Consider the following 16,620-nt stretch of genomic DNA (forward strand, 5'->3'; position numbering starts at 1 on the left):
TTTATCTACTTTGTCTTGAGTCCCTGGAGGGTGTTTTCCCCTATGGCAGACTCCGGAAAAGCGTTCCAGTTTTCTACCACTCTCTGGGTGAAGAACTTCCTTACGTTTGTACGGAATCAATCCCCTTTCAACTTTAGAGAGTGCCCTCTCATTCTCCCTACCTTGGAGAGGGTGAACAACCTGTCCTTATCTACTAAGTCTATCCCCTTCAGTGCCTAAGTTCTTTGACAAAGACACTCCAAGTTTAAAAAAAAACACCCCGGGCGTAGATTTTAATGGAAGCAGTTTTGCTCTACTGAACTGTGATATGATTAAAAATCTACGCACTGTGTCAGCGACATAGTGTGAGGGAGTTCCCCCTCACAAGCCCCCTCGAAGCACCCTTAGAGCGCTTTCAAATTGAGTTTAAATCCGGCCCGCTGATGTCCTGCGAGCGATTGTTGGCCCGGCTTTGTCTGCGTGCGATTGTCTCATGCAGTTCCGACGCATCACCATTTTGGCGGTCTGTTGGATTTGTGAAGAGAAGAGAGGTGACTCAAAGATTACCCCAAAGTCAGAAGCCGACAAGACAGGGATGACGAGGGCATTGTCCACAGAAATAGTAGAAAGATGTGCGCGCAAATCCTACACCACATAACTGAGCAGTAGGGCATTTCAGGGGCGTTCCCTTACCATGCGCACAATATTATATAATTTAGGGGGGGCTAATCCTTGCACCCAAAAGTTGGGCACGGATCCCTGCGCTAAGCATTATTCAACGACTGACGCCAAACGCGGAGTTCTGTATATAGGACAGTGATCAGGGTTGGCGCCAGTTTCACAATCTAGTCCCGTGTGTATAATCTGCTCACTGTGCCTTTTACACCAGAAAAAAAAAAAAGAAATATAACCTTTCTATTTGGAACATGTGACTAATTTCCTTTTCACAGCCTCTCCTCTCTGTATCCCACTCAAAATTGTCCTTTTAGAAATCTTCAGGACATGATTTTTGTCATGTTTCATGTTGGCTTATACATCTGTGGATTGCCACCCTGTCCAGTGGCGCGCTAAGGGTGAGCTGCGACCGAGGCGGTGGGGCCCCTCCCCCACCCTCATCCCCACCCACCCCTGCTGCGCGCACGCCCCCCTTCCTTTTCCCCATACCTTTATAACGTCTCCGGCGTGAGCAGCGTGCCCTTGTCGGCGTCCGCTCACCCTTTCCGTCAGTTCCTAGGCGCGGGTCCCGGAAGTGATGCTGACACAGGCAGCAACCTCGCTCGCACTGGTGAAATCAAGAAGGTTGGTGGGAAGGCAAGGAGAGGAGCTGGGGGTGTTTGTGGAGAGTTGTACCCTTAGGAAGACGGCGCCTGGTGCGGCCACTTCCCCCCCTGCACCCCACCCTTACTACAGCATTGATCCTGTCCACCCTAATCAGAGACATAGGCTCAGTGTGGAAGTACGCACTCTAAGCATGAGATTTCAGCATCCGCTGCATGGGAAGCGAGACTATTCACAGAGACAACCTTTTCCGCCCTTATTTTTGGTGGAGATTTCCACTAACAATCACTTAAAAAAAAAAAAAAAGACTGAATACAGTACAGTCTCAATTTTTAACCTTCACTAATCTGACCATCCAGCATATCCAAAAGCTGCCCTCCTTCCCTTGACGTCATCGCATCGCCATCAAAAAGCGTGTGGCTTCTCTTTTCAGGCTTTCCACGCTACAAAGAAGCCATGTTTTGTCTTCAAGTTGAGGCCACGTTTTTCCAGTAGGTGCTGCAATTTTTGTACTTAGGTCCCCACTTTTACAGCGAGGAAACCATTTTTGATCGGACACCTTGCTTCTCTGCAAGGGAACGTAAGAAAATAAGAATTGCCATACTGGGACAGACTGAAGGTCCATAAAGCCCAGTATCCAACAGTGGCCATCAAGTGCCTGTCAAAAACCCAAAGAGTAGCAACATTCCAGAGCTCAGATTGTGATGTCATAAAGCCTCATTCTACCAATGCCTAAGAGTCAAACTCATTAGTGATGTCACAATGGCTTGATTGTCCTACACTTGGCTCACATAAGAACATAAGATTTGCCATACTGGGATAGACTGAAGGTCCATCCAACAGTGGCCAACCCAGATCCTAAGTGCCAAGCTAGATCCCAAGTAGTAAAACAGATTTTATGCTGCTTATCCTAGGAATAAGAGTGGATTTCTCCAAGCCATCTCAATAATGGCCTATGGACTTCTCTTTTAGGAAATTATCCAAGTCTTTTTTAAACCTCGCTAAGCTAATTAATTTCACCACATTCTCTGGCAACGAATTCCATAGTTTAACTACATTTTATACAGAGCTTAATTACCATTAAGAAGCACGTACCTTCTCTTTCCATTTTCCATCTTCCTACACTGCAAGGAAGCCATGGTTTTTCAAGCCGAGACCATGTTTTTCCAGTAGGTGCAGTAAAGTTTAGACCCGGAACCCTGCTTTTTTAATGCTTGTTCGAGCATTGGAAGCGCTAAAGACAGTGAACATTAAAGATCGTTTCAGCCGAGATCTTGTTTTTACAGCATGGCAGCAATTTTTAGACCTATGATGCCTAGGGTTACCATATGGCTCCAGAAAAAGGAGGACGGATTGAGACATCCTGGTTACATAAGAACATAAGCAATGCCTCCGCTGGGTCAGACCCGAGGTCCATCGTGCCCAGCAGTCCGCTCACGCGGCGGCCCAACAGGTCCAGGACCTGTGCAGTAATTCTCTATTTATACCCTTCTATCCCCTTTTCCAGGAGAAAACTGTCCAATCCTTTCTTAAACCCCAGTACCGTACTCTGCCCTATTACGTCCTCTGGAAGCGCATTCCAGGTGTCCACCACACGTTGGGTAAAGAAGAACTTCCTAGCATTTGTTTTGAATCTGTCCCCTTTCAACTTTTCCGAATGCCCTCTTGTTCTTTTATTTTATGAAAGTTTGAAGAATCTGTCCCTCTCTACTCTCTCTATGCCCTTTATGATCTTATAAGTCTCTATCATATCCCCTCTAAGTCTCCTCTTCTCCAGGGAAAAGAGACCCGGTTTCTCCAATCTCTCAGCGTATGAAAGGTTTTCCATCCCTTTTATCAGACGTGTCGCTAAACCCTCTCGAGTAACGCCATGTCCTTCTTAAGGTACGGCGACCAATATTGGATGCAGTATTCCAGATGCGGGTGCACCATCGCCCGATACAACGGCAGGATAACTTCTTTCATCCTGAAAGCAATGGGGGGGACAGATTGAGAAGCTATATAGTAACCCTAGTTAGGCTGCTGACCTGCAAAGGCAGCACTATTCGACCCAAGAGCCTGCTTTTCCTGCCAGGGAACTTTGGCAAGATTCTCGTGCACAATGAGTTTTATGCACTACTGTATGTACACCTGTTCCTATTCCTGTTTGTTCATTTACAGCCCTTTCTTTCGTCTCAGTCTCATTCTTAGATCTGTTTTGCCGGTGTGAACACGGAGCGTGGAGAGTTGACATTTCAGTTCTGCTGTCTTGATGTCTGATTCACACTGTTATTGACAGGAGAAGACAAAGCAGTAAGCTTGAGAACGGGGGCTCCAATCATGCTCTGCACAATCGTCGTTTTACATTTTGGACTATCCCGCTCAGTTCTACATTTCTGTTCACACACACTCGCTATAGAAGTGAGGCTGAACACACAGTAGAAAAATACGAGGGGGGCGCCCAACCAAGAAGAGATCTGAAACAATGTCAAAACAAGAGAATTTCATTTCTGCAACTTGGCACTTAACGAAATAAGATAACACGCTTTTCAGCTACAGTGAAAAAAATAACGCTCTGAATTTAGGAACGTGGTTGGTTAGGCTGAAAACTTTTCAGCACCCCCTTGTATGTAATACAAGTGAGCCAAGTATAGGACAATCAAGCCATTGTGACATCACTGATGAGGCTGGCTCTTATTTGGTGGAATGAGGCATTATGACATCACAATCTCAGCTCTGGTTACCAGAGACTAAAACTCTTCACACTAAAAGGGGGTGCTGAACAGTTCTCAGCCCGACCGAGAAGAGAATGACCTAGATATGTTTCAATCAATGATCTGAAACAATGTCAAAACATAGGATTTTGTTTCTGCAAATTGCCACTTAACGAAATAAGATAACACTCTTTTCAGCTACAGTGGCAAAATAACGCTCAGCATTTTGGAAGTTGGTTGGTTGGGCTGAGAACTTTCCAGCACCTCTTTGAAGTATGAAGGGTTTCAGTGTCTGGTAACCAGAGCTGAGATTGCGATGTCATAATGCCTCATTCCACCAATAAGAGCCAAACTCATCAGTGATGTCACAATGGCTTGATTGTCTTATACTTGGCTCTCTTTTATTATAGAGGAAGGGGTGCTGAAAAGTTCTCAGCCCAACCAAGGAGAGAATGACCTGGCTATGGTTCAATGTCAGAACATAGAATTTTATTTCTGAAAATTGCCACTTGGCAAAATAACACTCAGCATTTAGGAAGTTGGTTGTTTGGACTGAGGACTTTTCAGCACCTCCGAGTATGGTCCCCCCCTGCTTGGTTCTGTGTTTCTGTTCACACTGTTGCTGACAAGTGTTAATAAACAATATTTTAAATACAGTTATAGTTAAATAATTTATATTCCGCTATTGCCAACAAATAGTTCATAGCAGATTACATACAAAGAAATAGATCAATTCAACTAAGATATACAAAAAGACATTATCCCATTATTAACTATTAAGATGAAATTTCTGAAAAAAAAACAACAAAAAACCTTTTAAGCGCTTTTTTAAAAATGGTAAGAGTTACTATAGATCATATTTGAATTGGCAGGATTGACCATACAGAGTTAGCCTGATAAGGAAAGGAGATAATAAACAATATTTTATATATAATTTCTTTTAAACTTGGAAATTGTAAGGTTAAATATTACATTATAATATTGGCCTATCAATGGCCTGCAAATTAAATTGATCAATATATTGTGGGGGTCAATCCATATAATAATTGAAATACAGGTGCCCTAAGCCTATATGCATAAAGGGTTACCATAGGCTCCATAGCAGCCTGTGCATTTTTAAGGGGTTACAATTGTTTCCATATTATCTGACAATGGGTTAGTCTCATTTACATCAGATAATTGAGACTTTACTGTAAATACATGTTATAAGCCTTCAGTGCTTCACTTCTTCTTCTCCCCCTCCCCCCTAAAAAATAGAGGTGGCAGGGAATTTCTGAAAACAGGAAACAAATGTGTAAGCTTTTTCAGAAACATCTTGGATGATAGGGATACATTCTTCAGTACAGTACGACATAAAAATCGCCATCCTGCTGCTTTTTCTGAGATAATGGAAAGACGACCATTTTTTATGTTGGTTAAATATGAAATTGTGCCACTAAAACAGATACGAACCGAGACCGTAAGCTCCCCAGGAACAGGGAAACACCGACTACACCCGATTGCAACTCACTTTGAGCTTGCTGCTATAAAAGGTGCGAGCCGAAACCAAAATGAAATAATCCAAAATCTCAGGCACGTGAGCAAATATCGCCGTCTTCGGTTTGGGGGTTAGAATACGGTTGAAAGTGAGACGATGCACGGGAAATTAACGAGCTCTCTCTTTCTAGAACTAGGCGACGATTCACGTTAACAGCTTTCCAGGTGAAAATAGTTGGGGTTATTACGTAACATAAAATCGGATTTCTAGACCAAAATTCAACGCTGTTTACAAAAAGTTAGATAATAAGAAATGAAGTGAACCATGGGGATCTAATCAACTAAAGAATTTTGAGAAAAGATAAGTTTTTAATTGTTTTCTGAAATGTACATAAGAATGAGATGTAAGTAACAGGTGTCGAAAGTCCTTTTCGTAGAAAGCTGCCCGAAATGAGGGAGTATGATCATGATATTTCTTACTGTCACAACCCTTGACGGAGGGAAATACGAAAAGGGCATGAGATCTTCTACTGTTTCTTTGAGAAGCTATTGAGAATAGATCGACTAAATTAAGTGAAGCCTGACCGAAGGTGACCTTACAAACATACACAGCCTAATTTAAAGATTATACGAGCCTCCGCAGGGGTTGGCAGTATGGGGCAGGCAAACCAAATACTAAAAGACAAGCGGAGGGTAGGAGGAGAATAACCAGAGATCAGGCAACATCTGCAGTGTCATGATGAGAAGGGAGAACGGGTCGACATTCCAGGCCTTGTGGTCCTTGCTTGCTTCTGCCACAACTCGGAACAGATTTTGATCCTAGCACGCTGGAGTTTTATAGACCAGCTGCATCCCTACAAAGCAGCAGTAGGATTTTCCGATATTAAAGCCATTTTCCCGTTCTTAAAATGAGAAGGAGCGACCCAAAGAAGTTTCAGACAAATTCTAGACAGAGAACGGGGGGGGGGGGGGGGTGAGGAAAGAGAGAGAGAGAGGTTGTTTTACCAGATAGAATGCAAGCAAGCTTGGACCTGGCATGTAAAAAAATGCAAGGAGAATAATTACTCTCTGTGGTTTGAAATGCCGATTCAAAAGGTTTGCTCTCAGTGTTGATTATGCAATTTGCTTTTCCTTTACATACTAACAATTAATTTTCCTAATGAGTACCAAGGCAACACCTTAATTAGACAGCACCTACAGCGATACAATTTGTTAATTGGACTTAGGCAAAAGCAAAAAAAAAAAAAAAAAAAAATCTGAACTTGTTTCGTGGGTAACTCCATAAGTAAACATCAACGGATCTCTGTAGGGTTTTCTAAGGTTTCTGGCTGGCGTTCAGAGCACCTTGGTAAGATTTATTCTAAACTGTGCTTGGTAACTTCCTGTAAATGAACTGGGCCTTTGTCAATGGTCAGGCTCATGCGGGGCACAGTGCTGTTTCCCCACAAAGGCCGCTTTGCCTGCAGGGAAAAGCGAGGTCAACTGGTTAACCAAATATCCACTTACTGTGGCTCACGCGTTGGTTGTTTGGTGTTCCCTGCATCTTGCTAGTGGAGAGGCACAAACTCGGTCTGGTTTCCACAATTGGGGCACTTCCAAGAGTTTGGTGGGGCAGGGTAGGAAATTGCCTGCCACTGTCTTTCTGCTCCATTATGCTTATAGTTCAATCAGAACCAGCCTTACTGGAGCATACCAGCAGGGTTTATCTTCATCTTTACATTTATTTATTCAGTTTTCTATACCATTCTCCCAAGGGAGCTCAGAACGGTTTACATGAATTTATTCAGGTACTCAAGCATTTTCCCTGTCTGTCCCGGTGGGCTCACAATCTATCTAATGTATCTGTGGCAATGGGGGGATTAAGTGACTTGCCCAGGGTCACAAGGAGCAGCGTGGGTTTGAACCCACAACCTCAGGGTGCTGAGGCTGTAGCTTTAACCACTGAGCCACTCTAGAAATCAAAATGTAGTAAAAGTGAGCCAAGTCTAAGACAATCAAATCATTGTGACATCACTGATGAGGTTGGCTCTTAGGCATTGGTGAAATGAGGCATTATGATGTCACAATACCAGCTCTGGCTATCAGAGGCTGAAACTTTTCACACTATGCATTTATTCAATTTCCTATACTGTTCTCCCAGGGGAGCTCAAAATGGTTTACATGAATTTATTCAGGTACTCAAGCATTTTCCCTGTCTGTCCTGGTGGGCTCACAATCTACCTAATGTACCTGGGGCAATGGGGGGATTAAGTGACTTGCCCAGGGTCACAAGGAGCAGTGTGGGATTTGAACCCACAACCTCAGGGTGCTGAGGCTTTAGCTTTAACCACTGCACCACTCTAGAAATCAAAATGTAGTAAAAGTGAGCCAAGTCTAAGACAATCAAATCATTGTGACATCACTGATGAGGTTGGCTCTTAGGCACTGGTGGAATGAGTCATTATGATGTCACAATACCAGCTCTGGCTATTAAAGGCTGAAACTTTTCACACTATGTATTTATTCAGTTTTCTATACTGTTCTCCTAGGGGAGCTCAAAAAAGTTTACATTAATTTATTCAGGTACTCGAACATTTTTCCATGTCTGTCCCGGTGGGCTCACAAATTATCTAATGTACCTGGGACAATGGGAGGATTAAGTGACTTGCCCAGGGTCACAAGGAGCAGCGTAGGTTTGAACCCACAACCTCAGGGTGCTGAGGCTATAGCTTTAACCACTGCGCCACACACTCCCCGGCTTGCTTAGTCACCACAGCAATGGCTTTCTAGCAGAGATGGCAGTTCCCTCCATACTGTGCAATGATTGGAAGGCCTTTTCATTCCAGTGGATGGGGGTGGGGGCCCCAGAATCACACCCAGTCCTCTCTGCTGAGCAACTGAGGCAGGGTTCAAATCTCAAACTCGAATTTTCTGCAAGGCACTGATCCACTGGACTGGCCTCTCTCTCGAGAGATGTTCGCTGTTTAAGTTTTGGCCCCACAAAATTCTCACAGATTCTCCCCTAGTGCTGAAGGAACTTTTTCTGGCTATCATTTAGAAAGATGAATTTCGCAGAGGCAGACAAGTAGAAATATTGCCCAGTCCTCTAAGAACAGGTGTCTGCTGCTGGGGAGAACGATCGAAAGAAAGAAAAACTGTTCAGACTAGAATCGCAAGATACCCAGACATCCATCAACTGGAGGCTTTGCAAGACAGGCAGGAGAGGCCTTACCATGAGAACATATCTGAAATTTCCAAAAGCCTACTCCGCCAGGCTAACTGCTTTTTCTGAGGGGGAAATTGAACAAATGAGAAAAGAGCAGAAGAGAAGAAAAGTCGAAATTCTATGCAACATGTCCCAGAGCTGAACCTCCATGCAACACGCCCTGCTTTCTCACTGAACAAGCGGATTCTCCTCAACGTAAAACCTTAACAATTCACCAGACAAGCGCTGGCTTGTATAGTGTATATGTGGAACTAAAGACCCAAATAAGGTGAAAGCAAGGTTTCACAGACTGATAGAGCATGAACCAAAGAACACTCCGATTTAGGGGATTTCCCCTTCTCGGCGTTTCGATTTCACCATTGCAAAATGGAACATTGGCAGAGAGATTTCAGGAAAGGCGGGCACTGACTGACAGGAAATTTCAGCAGAATCTCGCCACTAAGCTAGGGAGGGAGGTGTTCAAAATATTTAAATCTATTTAAATGACTACTTTTTAGACACCCCCCCCCCCACACACAAGTTTTTCCGATTCTCTGTTCTAATAGCAGTAATGGTCTTGCCCTCATGAGGAGCACCCGCCCCATTTTGTCACGGGCATATAACCATCAGACATTGGCAATTGCCCTGAGAAGAATATTCGTGGTCACCGACGCTTATCAATTAAGCTTCCAATAAAATTTAGAAGCGTGGTGAATAACTCAACCCAAAATAGTTTTTGAAATCATTTTTCTACCACTATAAACACCAGGGTTTTTCTATATAGTGGACCTGTGACTGCCTTTAATACGACAAACTGGATTTTGCTTATTTGAGTAGCTGTGTCCATATACCTGCAAAGATACAACAGCCATTGATTGAGGAAATTTAAAAAAAAAAAAAAAATTATATAATAGATAAAGCTTACATTTTCCTGTATATTAGTAAGCACTGGGCATGACGTGTTTTGGAGACTAGCCAGTGTCCAGGAGTAACATTTTAAAACCTTTTCTTAACAGTCAGCCCTGGGTAGCAAATACACAGAGAAAAAAGAAAAACTTTTCTTTCATTACAATTCTACAATTTGTTTCTTTCCAAGGCACTACATTCTTGTAAACAGGAATGCACAATGAGAAAGTATGTTTAAGGCACCAATTCCATTCAGGTGTATAACAAATGTGCATTTTTGTAATGGGTTTCTTGTTTTCTATATTGTTTTGGGATGTTAAGAGCTGTCATTTTATGCATGTGAACACAAGAGAACATAGATTTTTGTAATTTTTTTTAAGCACTGATTAAAAAATAAATAAATAAATAAAAACCAGAATGTGTCTCTAGCCTGCATTTCCAAAGGCTTGGGTGTTCTTTCCTGTCCAGAGTGGGCATATGCCTATCTGGTCAGAAAAGCTCCATCTCTTTCTCGCTCTTCAGGTTTTTGGCTCTTCCCACTTGCTGTCACAGACCTCTGCTCTGGCCCTCACAGCAGAGAATTACACGCAGGAACTCAATTCCCCATCCCGTCCCCCCCATTCCTGTAAGCTCTGCCCTAACCGCACAAGCCTCGAGCACTTACGATTTTAGTGCTTGAGGCTTGTGCAGATGAGGATGGAGTTTGCAGGAATGGGGCAGGGGCGGGAAAAGAACTCGCGGGGATGGGGCAAGACAATGAATTCCCACGGGGGATGGGGAAAAAATTTGTCCCCCATGTCATTCTTTATCTTACAGCTTCCCTCGTCACCCTTAGCCCCAGCCTGGATGGGTACGTTGGCATTTGCAGAATCTGTAAACGACGGGACTGTGTGGTCCATTTTATCTGCCCGATGAGACGGTTAGAGTGTATCTGCCACTCTGTGCAGGTTAGACTTTTCTATGCCTTCTTTGAAGTGTAAAGGTCGTTCAAGTTTTGCTTTGATTCCATCTTCTTGCTATATTGAGGATCCTCTGTCACTGTTTTTTGGCTCTACCACCTCCCCGGGGAGGCATCTGCCACCCTCTCTGTGAAAATGCAGCTCCTGATATTTCTAAGTTCACCAGTTCTACTGCATCCCAGTCTCTGACAAAAACTCGTCCAGAAGGTATAGCTCCATCCTATAATTGTCCTCATCGGTATTGGTTTAAACTCTCCCAGATAAAAAATAAAAATAAACAGATACTGAAATGTCAAATCCATCCGCATTTTCCGGTGTTCATGCATAAAAACTGACGATCTAGCTAATGAATATTTGGATATTATGGGAGATACACTGCCCTTATGTAATACGCAGTATAAACGCATATCATTAGTTAATTTCCCATATATTATATATCTATGCATACCCATATACCCAGTCTATATGTGCAACAGATATCATGTGTATGTCTGTCTGAAAGGATATAATATGATATGATATAAAAACCGGATGTAAGAAGGACAGCTTCTGTTTTACACATTTATAAATGTAGATGTGCATTTTCCAGATAATTGGGGTTCTTTAAGGGTACAAAAATCTGAGCTTGGCGGGTTTTTTTGCAGCAGGGATACTTTTCCTGCTGAACCAAATACATTTATTTGGGTGGCTCAGGCATTCACAGCATGGTAAAGGGGATGGGACATGCACAACTGCCTTTTTCGGTGTGGTTTACAAGTTTTAGGCAGGTATTTATTTTGCACCCGGGGGCAACGAAGTGTTAAGTGACTTGCCCAGAGAATTGAACTTGAAACCTCAGGGTGCCGAGGCAGCTGCTCTAATCACTGCTAGAGAGGAGACATGGGGAGAGGGTGAAAGTTAGGGGTTTCCAGCATTTATCCAATGAGCAGTTATCTTATTTATTTAGTAATGGGGGGGGGGGGGGTTATTAGTTTATAGGTTAAAACTTACACTAAGTACCCTAATAAGCCAATCGTGTTGTAGGTATATTTATTTAAGCCCCCTCACCTCACACACAGTGCATTTTGCTACAGCGGGTTAAGGTATTCCATTCACAGTTTTCGCTCAGATCACACACTGCTGTTAAAACTGCCAGAGACGCCAAAGTGACAGAACAGGATCAGATTTTGAGGTGTGAATTACGTCTTGCTCCTGGAACTCTCCTGAAAAGTTTCATTTGTGTATTCATTCATTCTCGGCAGAGGGGGGGGGGAGGGGGCTACTGGGCAGCATTTTTTTTTTTTTTTTTTTTTAACTAAACAGGAACCTATATTCCTCTTCACCTAGAGCAGGGGTCTCAAAGTCCCTCCTTGAGGGCCGCAATCCAGTCGGGTTTTCAGGATTTCCCCAATGACTATGCATGAGATCTATGTGCATGCACTGCTTTCAATGCATATTCATTGGGGAAATCCTGAAAACCCGACTGGATTGCGGCCCTCGAGGAGGGGACTTTGAGATCCCTGACCTAGAGCTAATGTGATCTTTATGGAGTGGGATCTCAGCTACCTCTTCTCAAGTGAGGCTTTACATTTCCCACTAGACTGGAGCCAGATGTTAAGACTCGGCATCCCTCTTGGAAGGGAAGAAATCCCCAGCGTATGTGTCACCTGTGTTTGAGAATGTCCCTTAAAAAAAACAACTCGGACGCATTCTGGACAAAGGTGAACAGGAGAGGACAAAATAAAATTCTCAACTGGTATGGAGTGAGTTCAGGGTCATGCTTTGCACGCAGTGTAGCCCACGCTAAGTTATCTTCCAATTTCTTTATTCAAAAACTAAGAAAATAAAAAGACCAGAAGGTTACATCAAGCCATTAAAGTGAAAGCAGGTGTCCTCTGATTTTTAAAAGCATTTGGGGGGGGGGGGGAAATCCACATGGGTCTTAAAGAGAATGCAGAGACTCCCACACTCACTTTTACATCTTCCTTGTCAACTCTACAATCCAGCACTTTTTTGGGGGCATTTAAGGGGATGAAAGGGGTTTTCCCCATTTGATGCCTGGGAAAAATGCTTTAGTACATCTGGCCCATAACAGTAAGGAAATGACAGAATGACCAGAGAGATTCACTCACAGCAGAGTTTGTTTCATTGAAATCATACTGGAATGAAAGCAGGACAAAAAGAGAATTAGAAGGGGATGCCCTTCAAGCCAACTTTTCAAAATCACTGGGGGTGTTGATCAGTGTTCCCTCTAAGCGGGCGGGTGTTGTGAGCAAACTTTTTTCACCGTGAGCCAAAAATATCGGGCGCCAGCAAGTTATGAGCCAACTCGCCCGATTCTCCTCTCGCCGCCCTGCCATCTGCCGTACGCCTCTTCCGATCGTGCGCTGTGACGAGAAACGTGTGCGCTGCGATGTAATATTTTGTGCGCCAGCGCACGCCAGCGCAGCTTAGCGGGAACACTGGTTCAAATGGTTTTATTTATTTCCCCAAATTTATTTTTGTTATACGCATTGAAAATATTTGATATTGCGTTTAAATCAAAATCTCAATAAACTTGAAACGAGTGCCCGTGAGATTGTGGGAGGGTTAAATACTCAAAACTTAGAAGTTTTTGCTACGCCAGCTTTCTGGTATCTTTACATACAGTGGCGTACCTAGCATATGTAACATCCGGGGCCCATCATTTTTTGGCACCCCCCCCCATCTGTAAGAAAAACATGATTTTTAGTAACAAACCACACGTCACACATGAGTACCTAGGAAAAGGCAGCATCTTACATATTGCAGTGAGCAGTACATCAATACACCCATTGTAAAACTAAACAAGCCAGACCAGCACAGATCAATCCTACACCGTCAATCCTAACAGAAAACCATGTCTTTCGAACACACAGAACACAGAAAACACCTTCGCCTAGTAAGGAATATGTAATCACAAACTAACCCCTCCCTCTTTTACAAAACTGTAGTGTGGATTTTAGCTACGGAGGTAACAGCTCTGATGCTCATAAAATTCTGAGCATCAGAGCTGCTACCACCAAGGCTGGTGCTAAAAACGCTTCACAGTTTTGTAAAAGGGGGGATAAAATAAAAATACATAGACAAAGGTTAAATTGAACCAGCAAGAAGCTGGACTCTGCATACAATGCTTCACAGAAACAGTGACACATGTCTCCTAAAGCAATAAATAAATAGAAATTTTTTTCTACCTTTGTCTTCTGTGGTTTCTCCTTTCCTCATCTTCTTGTAACTCTCTTCCTTCCATTCACTGTCTGCCGTCTCTCTTCCCCTATATGGCATCTTCTCTCCTTCTATGCCCCTTCCAGAAACTGTATGCCTCCCCCTTCCATCTCTCCTTTCACCCCATTGGTCTGGCATCTCTCTCCTCGCCTTCCCTCTCCCACACCTCTCCTCATAGTCTGGTATCTCCCCTTCCCTGATTCTCTGGCATCTCTCTCCTTTCCTTTTCTTCCATCTTTCGTTCCCCCTCCATGCTCTCACATCTCCCCCTTCCTTTTCCCTTAGACTGGCATACCTTCCTCCTATGCTCCAAGCCCTGGCATCTCCTTTAATTCCCTCCCTCATCTTCCTTCTCCCTCCAGCTGGGTACCGCAACACTCTTCCCTGCAGCTCTGCACTTCCCCACAATTGCCATGCTTCGGTTCCTCTTCTTCCTTCCTTCCTCCCCCCCCCCCCGCGGGACCCTGCGGCACCATCAACTCTTACTCCCTCTAATGTCGGCCCTGCAGCTCCAGACTTCCTCGCACCTTCTCCCCTCCCCCTTTGGATCGCTATTATTTTAAATGTTATAGCCGCGGAGCTGTATCCATCAGTGGAGATGTCTAACCTCGGCCTGCCCCGGAACTCTTACTGCAGCAGCCGCCCGTCTAGGCAGGAACAGGAAGTCACTGTTGCAGTAAGAGTTCCGGGGCAGGCCGAGGTTAGACATCTCCACTGATGGATACAGCTCCGCGGCTATAACATTTAAAATAATAGCGATCCAAAGGGGGAGGGGAGAAGGTGCGAGGAAGTCTGGAGCTGCAGGGCCGACATTAGAGGGAGTAAGAGTTGATGGTGCCGCAGGGTCCCGCGGGGGGGGGGGGGGGGAGGAAGGAAGGAAGGAAGAAGAGGAACCGAAGCATGGCAATTGTGGGGAAGTGCAATCCCCCCAATGCGTCCCCTTACCTCACCTCCCCTTACCTTTGCGACGCGTGTGTGCGCTGTGAAGAGAAACTTTGCGCTGCGATGTAATATTTTGTGCGCGCGCGCAGGCCAGCACACCTTAGCGGGAACACTGGTGTTGATCCCAATAGAAAATTACCCCTCCCTTGGCACAAAGACTTTGCTCAACATTGGGGTGCTCTATGCTCCGTGCCCACCCCAAAACTACTCCCATGTCCAGGCTCCCAGGTTCACTAAGGCTTTCGCCCACTATGCCTATGAAGGGAAAATAGTTTTGCACATCAAAGAATCGCAGTCATCTCCCCCCCCCCCCGCCCGACCATTCACACCAGTTGAAAAAAAAAAAACAGAAACCAGCATACCTTGAAGGCGATGGGCAGGGTCTTGTTGCATCTCCAGTGCGTGGGTAGGACCGAGCAGAGGAAGTTGGGACTGTCGGTCCGGACCAGCTCCCCGGGGTGATCTGCGAGCACCTCCACCATGCTGCGGTCCGAGCTCCTCAGCTTGCCCAGCAGGGCGGCGCTGTTGTCCGGGGTGGCGAGCGGCTCATTCATCTTGCCCGGGCTGAGGGTGGCAGAGGGCGGCGTGAAGCGGCGGCTGCTGCTGGCATCTACGGGGATACGCATCACAACAAGAAGCTTGAGACGGGCGGTCGGTAGACAGCTTTATTGTCCCGGCTGCAGAGAGACTCGCCCCCGCCCCCCGATACAACGCGGTTCGGAAAGGGGGATCCTAATATACGAACAAACACAAGCCAGATCGGCAGCAAAGCAAAGTAACACACCCTTTAGAGTATAATACAGTTTTATAACTTCAGGGGGGGGGGGGATGGGGTGAGCAATCCAGGACTTTGCAAGGAAAAACCTGTTAAAATACAATGAAAAAGCTGCAGGAGAAGCTTCCAACAGTTAACCGTGGTGCTATGCGCTTTATTTCGTAAAGTTTCCAGCTCATTTTCTTTTTAAGTCCCATATAATAACAGACAAACTCTAAATCAAATAGCTTCTGTTACAGAAAATGACGATTCTTGAAGCTTGAACTGAGTTTCAGTCCACAGAAAAGCAGGGGATTTCCAAAGCTCACCTCCAGCTAACAAGGGCTAGGCCCCCCCCTCCCTCCATGAAACATCACTTTGGAGAACTTTTAACACAAGGGCAATCCATCCATCCCGCACAAATGTCATTACTAGTGCGTTTTATGCACTATGCTCTGTTCAATTCATTGTATTGCACTGTCAAAGTTTGAAAATCAATAAAGATTAAAAAAAAACAAAAAACACACACAACAATAAAATAATGGTTTTCATGCAGCTCAGTATTTTGAACCGGCCTTAAGTATTTATTCTACTTCTCAAGTTCAGCTGGGAAATATTTCCCTGGATTTCACATCCCCCCCCCCCCCCCCATGCGCTCCAGAGGTGGTGTGCCAAAGGATTCAAAGGAGAACAAAAAAAAACATATATGAAGCTTCCTGTAGTCTTGGCTAGTTGGGTTCTTCCTTTTTCTCTGAGCTCACACCGGAAAAACGAGAGGCACAAAGACCCTGCCAAGTTGTCGTACGGTTATCTGGGGCAAATCTTCCTCAAATTCAGCCACAGCAGAGCCTCCGGGTAACAATCTGTTAACCGCAGCAGGTGGAAGGGAGCCTAGTGACCTTCCCCTTGCCAGTGCCGGGTCCTACCACAAGGGGATCAGCTGTCACATAAGAAGAAGAGTAATAATTTAAATAAGAAAGAGGATCGTCAGGAATAAAGTTCACAGCCGGGGGTGCAAGTTAATAGATCCAACCGAGAGAAAAGGAAGAAAGAACCCTGGAAGCTGCAGGACGTTCGGTGCCGGGTGGAAAGTTCTGGTGATGCTGCCCCAGGTCCTGCGATGGAGGGCGGAAGCAGCTGATCGAACAACTAAGATCTAAAAAAAAAAGATCTCGCCGATGGGCAACAAAAGCCGGCGCAGCCAGTATCCTGTGACTGGGAAAAGTC

The 16,620-nt window shown here is 44.7% G+C and overlaps 1 protein-coding gene across 1 annotated transcript in view; it reads right to left on the reverse strand.

Moving 5' to 3' along the window:
• The window catches only part of RUNX1 (RUNX family transcription factor 1), a 146,792-nt gene extending 130,773 nt beyond the window's left edge, over window positions 1–16,019 (reverse strand). Inside the window, exon 1 of the mRNA XM_033950349.1 lies at window positions 15,002–16,019. Coding sequence (XP_033806240.1) covers window positions 15,002–15,265 — 264 coding nt within the window. The 5' untranslated portion in view covers window positions 15,266–16,019. The remainder of the gene's footprint in view (window positions 1–15,001) is intronic.
• Window positions 16,020–16,620: the final 601 nt, after the last annotated feature.

Source organism: Geotrypetes seraphini, chromosome 6 (assembly GCF_902459505.1).
Source record: "Geotrypetes seraphini chromosome 6, aGeoSer1.1, whole genome shotgun sequence".
Classification (NCBI taxonomy): domain Eukaryota; kingdom Metazoa; phylum Chordata; class Amphibia; order Gymnophiona; family Dermophiidae; genus Geotrypetes; species Geotrypetes seraphini.